The sequence below is a fragment of the Quercus lobata genome, chromosome 11 (genome assembly GCF_001633185.2).
Source record: "Quercus lobata isolate SW786 chromosome 11, ValleyOak3.0 Primary Assembly, whole genome shotgun sequence".
Taxonomy (NCBI): Eukaryota; Viridiplantae; Streptophyta; class Magnoliopsida; order Fagales; family Fagaceae; genus Quercus; species Quercus lobata.
In genome coordinates, this window is record NC_044914.1 from 54,913,498 (window position 1) to 54,931,683 (window position 18,186).

The following is an 18,186-nucleotide window of genomic DNA, read 5'->3' on the forward strand; positions in this document are numbered from 1 at the left end:
CATGACCATGGTAACATAATAGGGATGTTAAAAACTTGGGCAAAGCAGAATACTTATTTCTCTAAATCTAATTATTCCCATGGCTTTGTACATAATCTGCGTTAGTCTTTCCCATGTACCATGTTCCTCGTGAATAAAAATGGCCAGCCCAAATTAACAACTTTACTTTTGAATACCTCTGAACTCATTGAAACACGCCAGCTGCATGTTCTGCTGCTTCTGCAAGCTCTCTCTCATACTCATCTTTGGCACGTGATTGATTCTGTCTCATATGCATTTGCAAGGTCGAGATTCCTCTGCATTCATATTTCAATTGGGTATAGATAAAAGAGACTTGTTTTTCAGAGGCAATAAGTGCGTGAAAGCATATTTTCATTATTTTGGGTATGTTTTCATTTCATTGAACAAAGCATCTCCTCAAAACCTTTCACATTTTTGGCAAAGCATATCTGCTTTTCTTCTTTGTTGTACTACTAAACCAGGCCAGGCTCCCACAACCACTCGTTTTCATCCTCATCCACATTCCCACTCTCTATAAAATTATAACATCCTCTCAACCTCAATTACACCATCATTTCTTAGACCCTCTTGGGTGAGAAAGAAAATTATTTTTAGGTGAAGTCTCACAGAGGAAGGGATTTCTATAAGGGAAAAATTTTATTTATTTATTTTAAAAAAAATTTCCTTTATAAAAATCCTCTACTCTGTGAGACTTTCCGTTCTTTGATTTTGATTTTGTTGAGGCTCTAAAGTTCGTTTGTGTTTCTGTTATTTGATTTTGTTAAGTGAAAAAATCAAACATCTTACAAAATCCTCTACACACAGACCTTCAACTCAAACATTCTTACCTTCACTCACATTTTCATCCCTTAAGTCTCAAACAAAACCACCCACTCTGACCCAACATCAAACGTGCACCTTGAAAAACACTCATAAACTCTCTCTCTCTCTCTCTTCATCGCTACTAAAACCCCACCATAAATCTGCCTTTACCAAAAAAGTTGCAGCCAGACATGTTGATCTCTTTCCAACATCGTTATTATTGCTACAACGAATCAGTGAGTACTTGAACAAAAAAAAAGAAACCTACTTTTTAATCTTTCTATTTATGAGTACGGGAATGGAACATTCACTTGTTTTCATGTTATGTTTTGGACCAGGTAAAACCATTTTGGACAGTTCCAACTGCTCTTAGAGTTGGGTCAATTTTCCTAAACTCGTCTAATATGGGTTGGGTACGTTTCTAAACTCATTCTTAATTTTGTTTTTTTAGTCTTCGTTCATATGATACTTGATTTATTGCTTGATTCTAGAATGGCCCTAGTTAACTAAGTCAGATACTATATAGTTTGTTTCTCAAAAAAAAGAAAAAGAAACTACATAGTTTGATTAAAACTTGAGAGTGTGTTGGATCTGATTGGTGATATTGGTTAATGGGTTTGGACTTGAAATTTGTTAAACAAAGCTTTGGGCCCGGTATGAAATTCAAATGACGGTTTGGGTACCCATAGTTTTTAGCTTATATGTTAAATATTTGACAAAATATATAGTTTATGTTAAATACTTAACAGTTTATGTACTTTCTAGCTCAATTTCAAAAATTCTTCTGTTGTTATTTTTTTAAGAAGTTAAGATAAAAAGAAATATGCTACTGAAAACTACGTGATATTTACAAAATCTGCTGGTTCATATTAATAACCAAAAGAAAGTCAAGTCTAATGAAGCTTATAGAAGTTATAGAACAAAAGTTCTTGTTTTATAAAGGAAATACTGCCCTTTTCTCAAATAAGGTCCGTGTTTTTGTGAATATTAGTGTTTAGTATGCTGAACAGTTTTTAAAAATATATTTTTTTTCATTCATAACATTTACTTCTTTTTTCTTTTCTTTTTCGGGTAGAACTAACTCTATTACCATAACTAGTGGAGATATTGGGGTTTAATCGTTCAAGTAATAGACTAGTGGTAATGGGTTTCTTTATGGTGCTTTGAAACTTACTTCTGTAAGTTCAGAAGAGGCGTTGATCGATAGTGACATAGATTCACATCGCTGCCTGACAAACACAACAAACAATGTCCCACCAACCGTCGCCACAGCAATCACCATGCCAACACTCTCTGAGGAGGGTTGGGTATATTCCTAAACTTTGTTTTTGGACTGCGTTAATATGACACTAGATTTATTGCTTGAGGCCAAGTTGCTACATAGAATTGAAGATTCTAAAATGGCCAGCTGTAGCTAAAATATGCAATGGGTTATTAATTACCATATAGTTTGGTTAAAAGCGTGGATTTTTTTTTTTTTTTTTTTTTTTTTGAGAGCTAAAAGCGTGGATTCTTGATATGTGATATTGGGTAGCTAGGTTAATTTGGACTAAAAATTTGTTAAACTATGTTTTTGCTACGGTATAAATTAAAAGAGTTTGAAAAATTCCTTTGGCTTAAGAGGATTTGAAACATGTTTTTGTGTCGATTTATTTGTTTTTCTAGAATAAAAGTCAAAATAAAGTGGGGCTTTAGATTACTAAAGTAAAATCTATAGGGGTTGAAGAAGTATTATGAATTTACTTTTCTTAGTTTTAGCTTTATATATATATATATATATATATATGATTAATTATGTAAAATTGAATGGTAGAATAATTAATTATCCCAAAATTCTTGATTGCTAATGATCAGATAGAGTAAAATGATTGTAAATGGTTAATTGTTTTAAAGAAAAGTCATCACAACTACATTTTCCCAAAACTCAATATCTTCAAAATTAAGCCCAAATAATATCTTCCGAAAAAGAAACTCTTTGTTAGTGATAGTTTAACTTTGTATGGGTCAAGATTCAATCTTTAAAATCTATCACTTTAACTTATTTTTAGTGTTAAAGATGGTCAAATGGTAAATATTGAAAAACTGAGTAGAGTAATACTATGATCACAATTTATTGCACAACTTGCCATATGTCAAGCTATGAGTGATAGAGAGATAGACCCACATAAGCTCATTAAGTTTTCTCCACCACTCACAACTCATTATGTGGCAAATTGTTGCAGAAGTTGTGATCTTAACATTACTCAACCTGATTTACTCTCATTTCAATTGTAGGATTTTTTTTTTTTTTTTTTTTTTTTGGAGAAGGCATTTGTAGGAATTGAGTGAGTCTTTTCTTTTCTTTTTTTGGGTTTTCAACTTTGTCCTTCTTTAACTTTAATCCTTAGATGGAAATAAATATGGATTTTGGTGTTTAAAATCGGTCAATTTATCCTTTTATTAGAGTTTAAGATGGACGGATGTGGAATATGATTTTTCATGTTATTTTGTTGATTTGTAAGGTTGTATTAAGGATTAAGAATTTAATCTTTAAATTCTATCACTTCATTCAATTCTTACGAATACATGAAATATTCGTAAGAATTTTTTTTTTTTTTTTTTTTTTTTTTTTTTACAAGATATGTAAATTTTACAATACCCTATCTTCCTTTAATTGCTAATGATAATGTAAGTGGAATTAAGATTTTACGAGTGTAAGATGCCAGAAATCTGCTGGCCGTATCAATATAATCATTATGCAATTCTTTTTTTTTCGTTAAAGATTTAAATGAATCTATATAATATTGCTGTAGAATTTTTTCATCTTTATCTTACTTTAATCGCCTACACTTATCAAAAATAAACAATAAAAAATCACACTTTTGCAGACCTCCTCCTAACTACCCACAAAGAAATATTTGATAATAACATTGTACCTAACATCCCACTGTTTTTTTTTTTTTCTGCGACTCAAACAACTCCCCTACTAACTTACAATGTCTGTCAGGCAGACTTATACTTGTCACCACGATATTAAAAAATACTATATCTTTTAATGCTGTATGTGGTTGACCATATACTATACAATAACTCTATACACACCTCATATAATCATATTATTATGGCAAAAATGATATATCCACAATATTTTCATAATATTTTTACATCAAATCCTAAATGGCAAGTTGATACTGGTTGTTATTGTTGAGGCAAAAAAAGTAATCTTAGTGTTAGGTTCAGATTTAAACCAATAACAACTAAGCACTTATGATTTATTGTAAAAATGTTGTGAAAATGTTGTGGATGTATGATTTATATATATAAAAAAGAATTTCTCACTTTTAATTGGATTTTTATATAGTTCAAAATTACCCTCATTAATGAAGGATAATTTCATTTAAAAATAGAGTCATAAATGTCAGATAACAAATTTCATTTTAAATTCAAAAAGAGAATTCCTAAAATTTAGAATTTTTTTTCCTTTCATTCAAATTATGAACTTCTACAAATAAATAAATAATAGAAGAACCTATACACGTGACCACATGCTCTGAGGCTAGCGTATGGATGTATATATATCCTGTTTTCTCACAACCACAGCTACCGTGATCGTCACCACTCATAAGAGCTTCATTTAAACAAATATTTAGGTTTTTTGCGTCGGTAATAGAGTGTTCGTGGGCATGTCTTACGTATGCAGGATCTGAACACATCCACGAGAATCTGAACACATAATTTATAAATGTAAGAATTTGTGGTTTTGGGTGGAAATGGGTGTTGAAAATTTAATGTCTTCAAAGTTCAAATATCCTATTCTTCTCCATGGTCTTGGGTGACATGGGTGTCAAACATTTAAGTCTTGTTCAAATATTCTATTCTCCATGAGGTCCACAGCAATAATGTAATTGTGATATGTGGTCTCAAACATCAAAAAGAAACATGCTATCATCTTTCTTTTTATGAGTTGGATCGATCAGTTCAAAGGAGAGGCTTTGGGTGTATTCGAAAACTTTCGTAACCCTGTTTTTTGCACTTATTTGTTAATGGGGACACTTTATTTTTATTGCTTAAGGTTGCCACATAATGAAACAATGATTTGAATTAGAGATCTTAAAATTATTCTTAAGCTAGAGTTTGGTTTGGTTGAAAGCTAATATTGGTGGTTCTTGATAGGAATATTGGGCAAATGGGTTAATCTGATTTCTTACAAGGGAACAGTGTAGAGCCAACTAAGTAATTTTTCACTTAATAACAAAGGTATTTTACAAAGTATTTTAGGATCTAAGATTAATTTTTCATAGTTTTATTGTAATAATTCGAATAAGAAACTTTTAATTGGGCGTATTCATCCTATTTTTAAGATTGGCAATTGTGTGTTTAATGGAGGAATTTTCATTCTGATACTAATAAAGAGTTTAGTAATATATTTCTGGATAGCGAAATATATAATTGCCGACAATTGCCTAGTAAGTAGTAACATCGAGAATTGTCGCTATTTATTATCATTACAACGAATTCTCTTAATTAAAACAAACTAAGGCTACATGTGGTTCAATGTAAAATGTTTTTCAAGTGTAAAATATTTTCAGGAAAAGAAAATATTTTCAAGTGTTTGGTGACATTTTAAAAAGTACTTTGAAAAATATTTTTTAGTGTTTGGTTGCGTTCTTGAAAATACTATAGAAAACACATTTTCTAGTTGATGCTCACATTTTCTCATCTTCCAAACAAATATATAATATCAAACCAAACCAAAAAATTTATCAAATCTAGTCAAATTGAGAGAAGAAGGAAGAAAGAGAGGTGACTGGGTTCAATCTAGAGGTGGCAGGTCGCTCGTCGACGAGCGTCACGATGGGTTCGATCTAGAGATGGCAGAGGCAAGATTGGTGACATGGGTCTGATGACGGCGAGATCAGTGGGTGAGTCTGAAGGAGGTGATGGCGGCGAGATTGGTGGTGGGTCTGAAGGAGGCGACGACAACGAGATCGGTGGGTGGGTCTAATACCGGCGATGAGATCGGTTGTCTTCTTCACTTTCCCTTCTAGCTCTCTCTCTTTCTGTCTTCAGGTGTGTGCACTCACTCTCTCTCTCTTCCAGTGTGTTTTTCGGGAACGCTTTGTAGGTAAAATCAAAGCGTAAATGATTTTACGCTTCAAAAGTGGTTATTTTCTGGTCAAAGTTCTGTTGACTGTATTTTCCGTAGCTGTCAAACACACACAAGGGTGTAAAATGATTTCCTGAAAGTGTTTTCAAGCAAAACAAACATAGCCTAAAAGTCATTGTTTACAAAGTATATTTATAATAATGGTTTAATATAAAAGTGGTGATGAAGGTGTCTAATAAGGGGTTTAGTATAATATAATTGGGTTTATTGTAATATGATTATAGAAATTATTCTTATTATTTTTTGGTTTTAATTTAACACACATGGTAAATTACTTCCTTTAAGAATAATATTAGTCCAACACTAAATTAATGACTATGTCAGACCAAGAGCTGTGTCATTCCACTTCAAAACCAATTGGTGATGAGAAAAGACACACTCAAATCTTTTATGACATTCGATAACACACCACGCAAACCTGTTTTTAAAGTGATTGTAAATGATCAATTTGTGGTCCCCGAACAAACTGCAAAGTCACCTATCCTTTTCCATCCCTTAACCCCTAATCTTTTCTCTCACTAACTTTCACTTTGTTTACCTTAAGTTTTTTTTCAAGTAAAAGATGTGGTCCACATTATAATTACCCCCAAAATTTTACCCCTTATTTTTTTATAGAACTTTCTCCCCTTTCATTAGTCCTTTCATCCAGTGTGAACTTAGGTTTCACTTTGTTTACCTAAATTATTCACCATTATCAGTCAAGATTTGCCCTCCAATCAATCTTACTGTGAACTAGATTATTATTTCTTTTGGTTCTTATGACATTTTTTTTTTCTTTATATGTATCAGACTGTTGATTTAACATTATTCTTTCCATGGTTCGCATATTCCCGAATTATGCATATGAAATGAAAGAATGTTCCTCACAGGATGGAATATGAAATTCTAGATACATAGATAGAAAGATATCTAATGAATGCAAAGTCTTTATCCCTTTCAAACCCAAAACCAAATTAACACCCAACTTGCACAACAACTAAGATAATTCTTAGGCATTTTGTCCAACACTTAGTCATTAGTATTCATGGAATGAGACTTATTATGAACCATAAGCTGCGTCATATTAAGCTTGTCATGAATGTCATAGAGTTGAAAGACAAAAGTAATGGATTGGATGTCTAGAAAAATTCTCAATTGCAGTCTTAATTGGGTGTTGGGCTGAAAAAGAATAAAGCAGTCATGAGATCTTTCTTCCTATATGTTTGAATGTTTTTTTTTTTTCTTGGTTGCCTATATGTTTGAATCTTTTCACTTCATTTTGGTTTACATTATAAACATTTCATATTTATTTCAGGAGTAGACGATTCCAAAATTATAGTGGTTTTTGGTGACCAAAATCTAACAATTTTTCATTGAACTAAAGCATAATTTTATTCCATTGTATTAGAATTTTAAAACTTGATCATTTGGTGAATGATTATGTTAGTACATACATTAATTAGTATAGCTCACTAGGCTTAGGCCCAATGTACGGCATCCACATCTAATAGTTGCCCTATTTATTAATTGTTATTAGACCAAGATACCAATCGGTTTTGGTATAAGCAGGAATTAAAATTAAACCTCAGATCTCTTATTTAACTATTAGAGACTTTACCAGTTAAGTTAACTGAAACTTACATATTATTTAGTTAGGACGAAATGGGAAATTAGCCATAATTTCCCAACTATCTAGTTAGTAGTTAAGGTTTCAAAACTATTTTTTTTACTAACATCTCGAGTCTTTAAGGCTCGATTTTGGCCTATAAATCGAGCATCAAAGACTCAATTTTTATGCTCTAATTACATCCGATATGGCATATTTTTCTACATGGAAATTACATGGAAATCGAGTCTCTAAGACTCGATTTATAACTCTTATAAATAAGATTTTATGCTCTAATTACATCCGATATGGCATATTTTTCTACATGGAAATTACATGGAAATCGAGTCTCTAAGACTCGATTTATAACTCTTATAAATAAGATGAAATTAGACCAGAACATCAAAGGACAACCAGAGTAAAAAAAAAACCAAGAAACAGAAAAGAGAGAGAAGATCGAGATCGGAGAGAAAAAAACCACCAGAACATCGAAGAAGATGGAGATCGGAGAAAAAAAAATCACTAGAACCCAGGCCGCGCGCCAGTGAGGTGAGCTCTCTCTCCCTCTGATCTGAGTCTCTCAGTTTGGGATTGTTGTGTTTGGGATTTCTGAAATTTATTTATGGGTATTTTGGCAGGTACATGATACTTCAAATTTTTTTAAAAATTTTTTTGGTTATAAATCGAGCCTTAGAGGCTTGATTTCCAAGTGGTTACCACGTGGCAAAGAAATGCCACACCAGATGTGATTAGACCATAAAAATCGAGTCTTTGAGACTTGTTTTATAGGCCAAAATCGAGCCTCAAAAACTCGAGATGCTAGTAAAAAAAATAGTTTTGAAACTTTATCTACTAACTAGATAGTTAGAAAAATTAAATTAGTTAACTAGATTCCCCATTTAGCTATCTATTAGCATTACAATTAATTCTCTTTTACAAAATAGACTAGGTCATTGTTCACGTATTAATAGTTGTTGATTATAATAATATTGATAGTGTGCACTGCGGATATGGAGTGAAAGACTATTGGATTTATTGTAATATAATTATTGAAAATTGATATTTAGTTCAGCACTAAAATTTTGTAAGAATAATCAGTCCACCATTAAATTTCCCTATAACTCAAATCATAAAAAATAAATATGATTTGAAATGGCTTTAACCTCAATTGCCAAAATCTCTTATGAATAAATTCCTTGGTTATTAAGTCAAATCATCAATGTTATCTTTTGTACCAAGTTAGCAACATCTCTAACACATGCACCAGGAATCCATTCTATAACCAACCCTTCGATCTCAGATTTTTTTTCTTATCAATGCAACTTTTTGTGTTTTAGATTGTAATTAGAAGAAAAATGCAGTGTAATTTTCTTTTCCTTAGATTGTAACTAGGAAGCAAAACTATGTAAACATTCTTTGCTTGCCCCCACTTATTTTTGAGATGTGGTTCCCACACACATACATAAAATCTACAGCTGAACTTAAGCCATCCTAAAAATAATTCAAACCCTCAATACAACAAACTATTTTGAGCAAGATCCAACGATTTGTTTGCCTGAATTAATCCTTTTTGGCTGAACCAATCCATCTCAATCATGCGCAGATTTGCAAGTTTGGTTTAATCCTTTTGGGCTGAGTCAACCCATCTCAATAATGCCCTAGCTTGTGGAGAGAGAGAGCCACTATTGATGCTATCAACGAGTGGTGGCGTGTAAGAAGAAGGCATATGATTGGGCATTGAAAGGGAAAGTGTTAGCTTAGAGTTGAGAGAAAGAAGGCATATGATTTGGGGCTGACAAATTACCAATATTAAGTTGTTAGGAAAGAGTGAAATTAATTATTTAATTTACATTTTAACACTTTCCTTTTATGTATAACTTTAGACTCTGTGTTAATAAGTGGAGCTCAATATATGAGATTTTTTAAAACTTTTAAATAAAAGGTAAAGTAGAGATATTATTCGAACTCAAGATCACTTGCTTTGATGTCATTTATCGTAAATTATCCTTTCATCCAAAATCTTAAGCTATTAGAAAGTGATGAATTTAATTATTTAACTTTAATTCTAACAAGGACTTTGGTTATGAGGAGGGGGAAAAAAGAATGGAAAAGAAATTTAGAGAGAAAATATGACTGGGAAGAGAAGAAATAAAGGAAAATAAAAATAAAAGGATTCAAAAGGGAAATGCCTAGATCTGCAATCCCAGATGAGTGGGAGAGAAGAAAAATAGGAAGAAAAGAAAAAGAAGTTGAGGGTGAGGAGGAAAAAGTAAAAAGATTTTTAAAAATAAAGTATTTATTAATATTCGTTTAAAAAAAAAAATGCTTCAGCGATTGTTTTTACTTTTTTTTTTTTTTTTTTTTCATATTAAAGTACACAACTATATATGCTTAAAGGGTTTTATACAAAATTTCTTGTCATTCTTAAATATATATTTTAGTTAGGAGACTTATGTATCTCTCCTCTAATTGGAATCCGACTAATGTTAGTGTCACAACATATGACACAATTTGTGCTATAACTCAATACGTAGCACAAATTGTGGCACTGGCATTACTTATAAAAATGCACTTGGATTTCGGTGCTCAGAAGCATTGGATCCTCGACATTTGGACTTATATAATTGACATACGTCCAAATTTTTCAACCGTTGCACCAACCCTTGCCCACCTCTAAATTAACCTAGTATGAGATAATTCAAAGCATTGCCATTTGCCATGCACTAATCCCTATCTCTATGTGAGACTGTCACTCTGTCAGAGAGATGGCAGCAAAACTTTTGTTTGGTAGGAAACAAAGACGTAGACCTAAAAATAGAACAAGTCAAGGCTCAACAACTAATATGAAAAGCTTTTCCTCACAAGCATACAAATGTCTCTCTCTCTTTTTTTCTTTTTCTTATTAATACATTAAGGATTCTAATTTACAATAAAAAGTTCACCAAAGCTTTCTCTGCAATAACAATTAACAAACACAAAAAGTAGTTCTTAAATGCAACAGTAAAGTAGATATCAAGGTAACTCTCCAACACAAGATTCTTCAAGAGAAAGCCCTTTTTACCAAACTCTTTCTTTAGCAGAATCCATGATATTTTCCCCATCCTCAACACTTAAATATGTCAGTCGATAAAGCAAATAATTTTCATGATCATGAGATTATTATGCCATAACCAAACTTCTTGATAAACGATCAAGGAAGCCAATCACTAAAAGTAGCAACTGTTCTTTCACGAGAGCAATAACAATTAAGTTATGGCCAACCACCCAAGTAAAACTGAAGCGGGTGTTTTCTTAACCAAGTAGCTAGAGGGTGGCACATATAAAGTCTTATAGACTTTACACAAAATTTATCTACAACACCTAAAGTTTATTGTATCCTATGCATAATAAATTGAAAGCAATTAGAAATTCAGAATGTTGGCATAAGGGGTCAAATTTTGAAGCCAAGGACTGTTTAATTGAGTCCAGAACGGGTCTTGGTTCCAGTCCATGGCCAGTTTTGGAACTTGAAGCTCTGGCAACTTTTCCTTCCCTAATGGGAATTGCAGTGATGTGGGAGATACTTTGTTTTCCAATGGTCTATCATCCTTTTTCTCTTCTTTTGCTAGCACATCTTCTACTTCTTGCTTGAATACAACATTCTGTACAGGTGTTATTGCCATTAATTGATCCTCCTGTGGAGTGCAAAATGAGATGGTCTCAAGTGATGATGCTGGTGGTGGTGAAGGAGAAGCATGAAACTTCATCTCTTCTTCCATTGCTGCCCTTTGCTCTAGGACTTTCAAGGAAGTTGCCTTCCTATATATCTTGCACAGTACGATGTCCTGCATATACAAACATTAGAGATTATTAAAACTTTATTCATTGTTCAATTATTTACCTCTATATTATTTTTAAGACTTTTTAATTCTCATGCGAGACCCACATTAAAAGCTAAAATTACAACCACTCAACTACACTGCTATTCTTGGTAATAAAAGATACCTTGTTCTCTCAAAAAAATAAAGATACTCTGCTCTACCTACCAGGAGTGACAAGGCAAGCTATTCAATAAGATTTTTAAATGCCTAAATAATATGGCCAAAAATCAATTGGGCCCCAATTTTTTATTTGAGAGGTGAGGTGCACGTGTGCACACCAGATTAAGAGCCTTTTAATTTAGTAGCATTATTCATTTGCTCTTGAAAGAGAACTTGGGTTCAAATCATCTTGTCTACTCGTTATAAAACAAACAAACAAACAAAAAAAGGGGGGGCCAAGCCAAGTGAACTGAAAGGACAAAAGTTGAGTTATAGCGTGTGGAATGATCTCTGGACTTGACTACTTCCAACATAAACATTTTCATGGAAACTTCTCAATAAGGTTTTAATTCCAAGTCTAGAGAGATAATTACTTATGCATGAAAGAGACAACCGTGGACTTGGACAATGACTTTCAAATACTACATTTTCTTAAACAAGCAAATTCCTCCGATTTTTCTTGGAAAATATTTTCTAGTGCAGATATTCACCGAAGACTAAAATTATCCAAGTAGCTAGCCAAAACATTTTTTTTTTTTTTTTTTTCAAATAAGAAAACAAATAAGAGTTTATCCTCCATTAATGAATAATTTAATTAATAGTACAAAGAAAAGGTAGCAAACCTTAGGTAAAGGGCATGAATCAGGCAGACGATACTCGTTCATTACCCAATCAGTCTTGCTTCCTCTTGGTGCTCTTCCCTTGTAGAAAACAAGGGTCTTTCTTAAGCCTATAATCCTCTTTGGGTCAGATAAGCTAACAATTTTCCTATCAGAACCTGTGGCTTTCCAAAACCCATTTTCAGTGGTCCTGTTAGGCCTTCCACCACTACCATGCTTCCTGTCTCTTGGCACAAAAAAGTACCATTCTCTTTCACCAATCTTTGCCAATCCTATTATAACAAGAAACCATGAAAGCATAATAAGCATAAGCACAAGCATAAGCATATTTTTTACTATTATAATTCAAAAACTATGCAAAAACTTGAAGTATTTGAAGTTAGAGCAATATGTACGTACTTGGCAAGTCCCAAGGATCATGATGATATATGTTGAGAAAGCCAATTATATCATAATGCATTCTCTTTCCATATACCATGTTTTTGAGGTAGAAATCAAGAAGCTCTTCCTCAGTTGGGTGGAAACGAAATCCCGGAAGATCAAGTTCCGGTCTCATTTCATCCATGCCACTCATTGCTGCCATGTTTGGTTTTAGTGAGTTCTATTGCTGTAGTATTTTGCTTCTCTTATTGCTTATAAGGTTGTGTGAAAGTGTTGGTACATGCATATACTACAACACAATCACAGTATTTATATATGAGGTAAGGATTGTGGTGTTTGGTATTATAAATGGCTGATAAAGAAGGTTGTGACCAAGTCATCAAATTGTGGGGGCAGAAAAGTCCAGGAAAAAAAAATTAAGGAGACTTGGGTCCATCATGATGGTGGAACCCACGCGGCTTTAACAAAAAGTCACCAGTGACTACTAAATAGGGACATTGAGTCATTGACATTGACGCTTTTTTCGTTTTCTCTCAGTTTTGGACTTTTACCTGGAAATTCCAGAATGATGCCTATCAAAAAAAAAAAAAAAATTTCCAGACTGATGGGATTTTTCTAAGTAATGTGGTTCTACTTCTACCACATATTTTGATTTTCGCTTCAAACTTATGAACCAAGTAAGTGTTCCGAGGTTTGAAGGCAAAAAGTGGTCAGAGAGTCTTGGTACTCTTCAACAATTTTGTAATAACAATTTGATTCAGTCATATTAATTGGGTCTCCCATAGCTTGTTTCTTTGAATCCAAAACTAGTAGATCTTGTGTTTCCTAATAAGTATACCGACACAAAATTTTAAGAGATTTTTTCACGATTGTTGAGGTAACGCGATATGTTATGATTGGTGTATAATAAAAGTATTGTCAGTGATAAAATTCATGCTAATATTATGTAACACCAATCACAGTTTGTTATTTTACAAAATTGTTAATGTTTCTAATATTATTACTAGTTTGTATATCGATCCCAATTCCCACCTTAACTAATTGAGGATTTAAACACTGCAATTTGACTCACCAAGTTTCAATCCAACCTATAAGTATACCACAGTGAAATCTTTCTTGTATGCTATACTGCAAGCAAAAAATCAAAGACCCAAGTTAATGGTAATCTATGTAATATCAATTTAGAGACCATTATCATTCATCAATTGTTTCTTTATTGTTAAAGGTCGGTTATTGAGAACTTCAAATCTCAAGAGTTATACTAGAGGCTTCTCCGGTTTGAGATAGACATTTCGGTGGTTTAACATGTATTCCTTAAATTTAAGCAAAGACAAAACAAAGACCTATAAGTATGCCACAGTGAAATCTTTCTTGTATGCTATACTGCAAGCAAAAAAAACAAAGACCCAAGTTAATGGTAATCTATGTAATATCAATTAAGAGACCATTAGCTCATTATTATGCATCAATGGTTTATCTTAGGAGTTATCTTATATACTACTATTTAAGAGGATTCCTCGGTTTGGGATAGATACTTAAGTGGTTCAAAAATATTTATATACCCTAAATTTAATCAAAGACAAAACTAGATGACAATCTAGTAAAATTAGAATTTGGTTAACCTCCAGTACTTTTTTAACCGAACTCTCATATTATTTTAATGAGAAACTGCCACATCACCCACTAACTAAATAAAATGTGAAGATTAAAACCCACAACCATTTGTCATTGTATATTTAAAACTAAAGAAAACTTCTAGTTAAAAAATTACTGGAAGTAAGCCAAATCCGTAAAATTATATCTTTAAACATGGCCTACAAAATTGAATCACTTTCTTGTTAGTTTTCATAATGAGCTTGAGCTGTATTTAGAGATTTGAATTGCTACAGCTTCCCCCATTCCTTCAATCATTCATGCCACGTTTTCACCCAAAAAAAAAAAATCCTTCTTCTTCCTTTCCTTTATCAAGAGTTACCCCACCCCCGCGGCGCGTTTTTTATTATTAAATTTGTTGTTTCCTTACCCCTTATTCACTTTCTTTCTAAATTTGAAGGAAAAAGAAGCACTCCTTTTATAAAATAATTTCTAAAACTTTTAATCCATGTCTCTTAAATTTGAGAAGTGCTACGTCAACAACATTTTCAAATTATAACAACCTGTCATTTAGGATTTATTGAAAAAATGTTGTGAACATAGCATTTCGCTTTAAATTTAGACACTACCATGTATTCTTTTCTTTTCTTTTTTCTAAATGCCAATTGCCAAAACAAAACATAAATAACTGACATCTCTCCCCCTCTCTCACTATCTCTTTGAGGCATAAATAGGGGTAATTTTCTTAATACTCAATCTTTTTTATGTTTTCTTGGTCACTTATTTGTTTGTGTGTCTTTATTTTACACAAGTTTATAGTTCTGAAAAGATTTTCCTTAACTCACTTAAGTTTCAAACACTCCTACAGTAGAATTGGTGTGTGTGTGTCTATATATATAAATTTTTTTATAGAAGAATTGTTTTATATTTTAAATGGTCACTTTGTATATAAAAATACAAGAAAAAGAATAGTTGATTTAATATAGAAATATGAATAATTTTTAATTAAAAAGATAAAGACCTTTGAACACGCGTTCAAAGACCAGTATCTTATTAAGAATTAAATTCATAAGAATTAGAATTTTTTATAACTAATATTTATGTTATTAAAATATACATACAATTTGAATTATAAGCCAAGATTCTTGTAGATAAATTGATAGTTCCAAGTGTTTCTAATGAACAAGTCCAGGATTCAAAACCCCCCACTTCCAATGATTGAATTATTAAAAAGAAAGAATTTGAACTGTAACATATTTCCAAACATTAAATTTTAAAATGTAAAATTTAATGTCTAAGATAATCTTATACAACCTTAATTAGTAAACGTGATGGTTAATAATTTGGCTATTATGGATCATTTTTGAATGGACAAAATTTAGTTGCAAAATTGGTTGTAACCTTAGATTACAATCTTACTCAATAAAATAAAAATTACTAAATATTTTGAAAATCTAACCATTGAATTGCATGTTCTTTACTCCATTAAAACACATGTCAAATTTTGTGTCAATCGGATATTATTTACTATATGATTTATAAGCTTATATTTTATGCAAAATTTTAAATTACAAAAACTTGCAATTTAAAAAATTTATTGATGACATAGCTATTGATCTTTAATTTTCTAGAAATTTTGCAAGTATAGAGGTTATAAGAAGAAGATTTAATCTAACGGTGGATTTGTAGCTAAACTTTGTCCTTTTGAATGGGAAAACTACCTTTAATATTTATAAATAATTTTGTAATAAAAAAAAGTTATTTTGCTAAAATTATTTCAAAGGCATGGAACAACAATTTGAAGGACATGGAATAACTATATCATGAAGAGGGAAAGAAGTGAAAAGTTGAATCTTAGTCATAGTAATTCCCCCAAGGATAAAGTTTAACTACAAAATTAGTTGTAGTATAAGTTATAACCTTACTTAATATCTTTTTATTGGAGGTTGTTGGAGGACCACAATTTGACTCGCTACAACCACTCTAAAAACAGGCCCGCGTGGTGTGATGTCGAATACCATAAAAGATTTAAGTGTGTCTTCCTCATCACCAATTGATTTTGAAGTAGAATGACACAACTCACCGTCCGACAAATGGTATCAGAGCCAAGGACATGGGTTCGAGTCATGAGAGTGTCATTGTGAGGAAGGGATTGTTGGGGAGACCACAATTTGACTCCCTACAACTACTCTAAAAACAGGCCTGCATGGTGTGATGTCGAATGCCATAAAAGATTTGAATGTGTCTTCCTCATCACCAATTGGCTTTGAGGTGGAATAGCACAGCTCACGGTCCGATAGAGGTAAATTTTGACAAATCCACCATTGGATTACATCTTCTTCTTATATCCTCTATGCTTGTAAAATTTCTAGAAAATTAAAGATTAATAACTATGTCATCAATAAATTGTTTAAATTACAAGTTTTTATAGTTTAAAATTATACATAAAATATAAACTTATAGATCATATAATAAATAATATCCGATTGACACAAAATTTGACATATGTATTAAGAGCATAAAAAACATGCAATTCAATAATTAAATTTTCAAATTATGTAGTAATGTTTATTTTATAGAGTCAGGTTGTAGCCTTAAGCTACAACTAATTTTGTAGATAAATTTTATCATTCTCTCGAAGGCATGCATGATGCACAAGAATTAACATATCTCATCTAGAATGTGAGAATTAGAGTTCTTGACATTCATAAAATTTGCAATTCTTAAGATTTTTTTTTTTCAAAAAACAAGTAATTTTTTTAAGACAAAATTTAGTTACAAAATTAATTGTAAACTAAGTCTACAACTTTATTCAATAAAATAAACACTATTACATATTTTGAAAATATAACCGTTAAATTGCATGTTCTTTACGCGCTTAATACATATATTAAATTTTGTGTCAATCAGATATTATTTATTATATGATCAACAAGCTTATTATTTATGCATAATTTTAAATTACAAAAACTTGCAATTTAAACAATTTATTTTAGTTACAAAATTAATTGTAAACTAAGTCTACAACCTTACTCAATAAAATAAACACTATTACATATTTTGAAAATCTAACCGTTAAATTGCATGTTCTTTACGCACTTAATACATATATTAAATTTTGTATCAATCAAATATTATTTATTATATGATCAATAAACTTATTATTTATGCATAATTTTAAATTACAAAAACTTGCAATTTAAACAATTTATTGATGACATGACTATTGATCTTTAATTTTATAAAAACTTTGTAAGCATGGAGGATATAAGAAGAAGATGTAATCCAACGGTAGATTTGTCAAAATTCACTTTCAATAAAAAAAATATTGAGTAAGGTTGTAGCCTAAAGTTATAACTAAACTTTATCTTTTTTTTTTTTTTTTGGTGCAATTCTCTAAAATTTATAATTCTTATAACTTTAAACTCTTAATTAATAAGGTATGGCCAATTGAAACTGCATGTTTAGCAAAACTCATTGTATTAGTAACCCTGTTTCTTGTGCATGTAATTGTGAACTTTAAGCATCCAAACGCAACAACCTCATGTCCTTCCAAAAAAAGTATAAAGTAAAAATTAAAAAGTAAAAGCTCGAGGCCTGTTCAGTGCTATAGCACTACAAATGACCAGGAAATAGGTATACATTCAAACCAGGAACTGGCTATATTTTGAATTCTTTGCTTATTATAATTTCTAAGGCAGATGAGTGGAAATGACTAGGAGGGTCCATTTTAGAGAATGTATAATGTTTTTAAAGATGTAGTTGTAGTACTGAAAATAAATAAAAATATAAAGTGGGTTTCATGAATTCTTTCTGGGAATTATCAGTTTGTAAAGTAATGCACTACCTCCTCAGATTGTTATAGTTTATATGAAAAAGTCTTATAATAAAGATTGGGCCCAAGGAAAAGGAATACAAAGATTTTCCAAAAGCTTGTCAATTCAAAAGCAACTCCGCGTTTTTTACAATCTTTTTCATTTGATAGACAAGGAAACAGACTGTTTTTCATGGCATTTGATG

General features: G+C 31.5%; 1 protein-coding gene and 1 long non-coding RNA gene across 5 annotated transcripts; one reads left to right on the top strand and one right to left on the bottom strand.

Moving 5' to 3' along the window:
• Nucleotides 1–371: 371 nt before the first annotated feature.
• LOC115967811 lies at nucleotides 372–9,500 on the top strand. 4 transcript variants are annotated; one of them, XR_004086558.1, is made up of 4 exons: nucleotides 372–1,058; nucleotides 1,161–1,235; nucleotides 5,575–5,871; nucleotides 9,157–9,500. It is a non-coding gene; the product is annotated as an uncharacterized LOC115967811 (long non-coding RNA). The 4 variants fall into 4 exon arrangements; XR_004086559.1 differs by having other exon boundaries at nucleotides 5,624–5,871; XR_004086557.1 differs by having other exon boundaries at nucleotides 5,633–5,871.
• An 897-nt stretch (nucleotides 9,501–10,397) lies between these two features.
• LOC115966281 (NAC domain-containing protein 22) lies at nucleotides 10,398–12,885 on the bottom strand. The gene is made up of 3 exons (XM_031085535.1): nucleotides 12,592–12,885; nucleotides 12,196–12,464; nucleotides 10,398–11,377 (listed from the first exon to the last, which is right to left on the bottom strand). The coding sequence occupies exons 1-3, from the start codon at nucleotides 12,773–12,775 to the stop codon at nucleotides 10,955–10,957; spliced, it is 876 nt and encodes a 291-aa protein (XP_030941395.1). The 5' UTR covers nucleotides 12,776–12,885; the 3' UTR covers nucleotides 10,398–10,954.
• Between the last annotated feature and the right edge of the window lie 5,301 nt (nucleotides 12,886–18,186).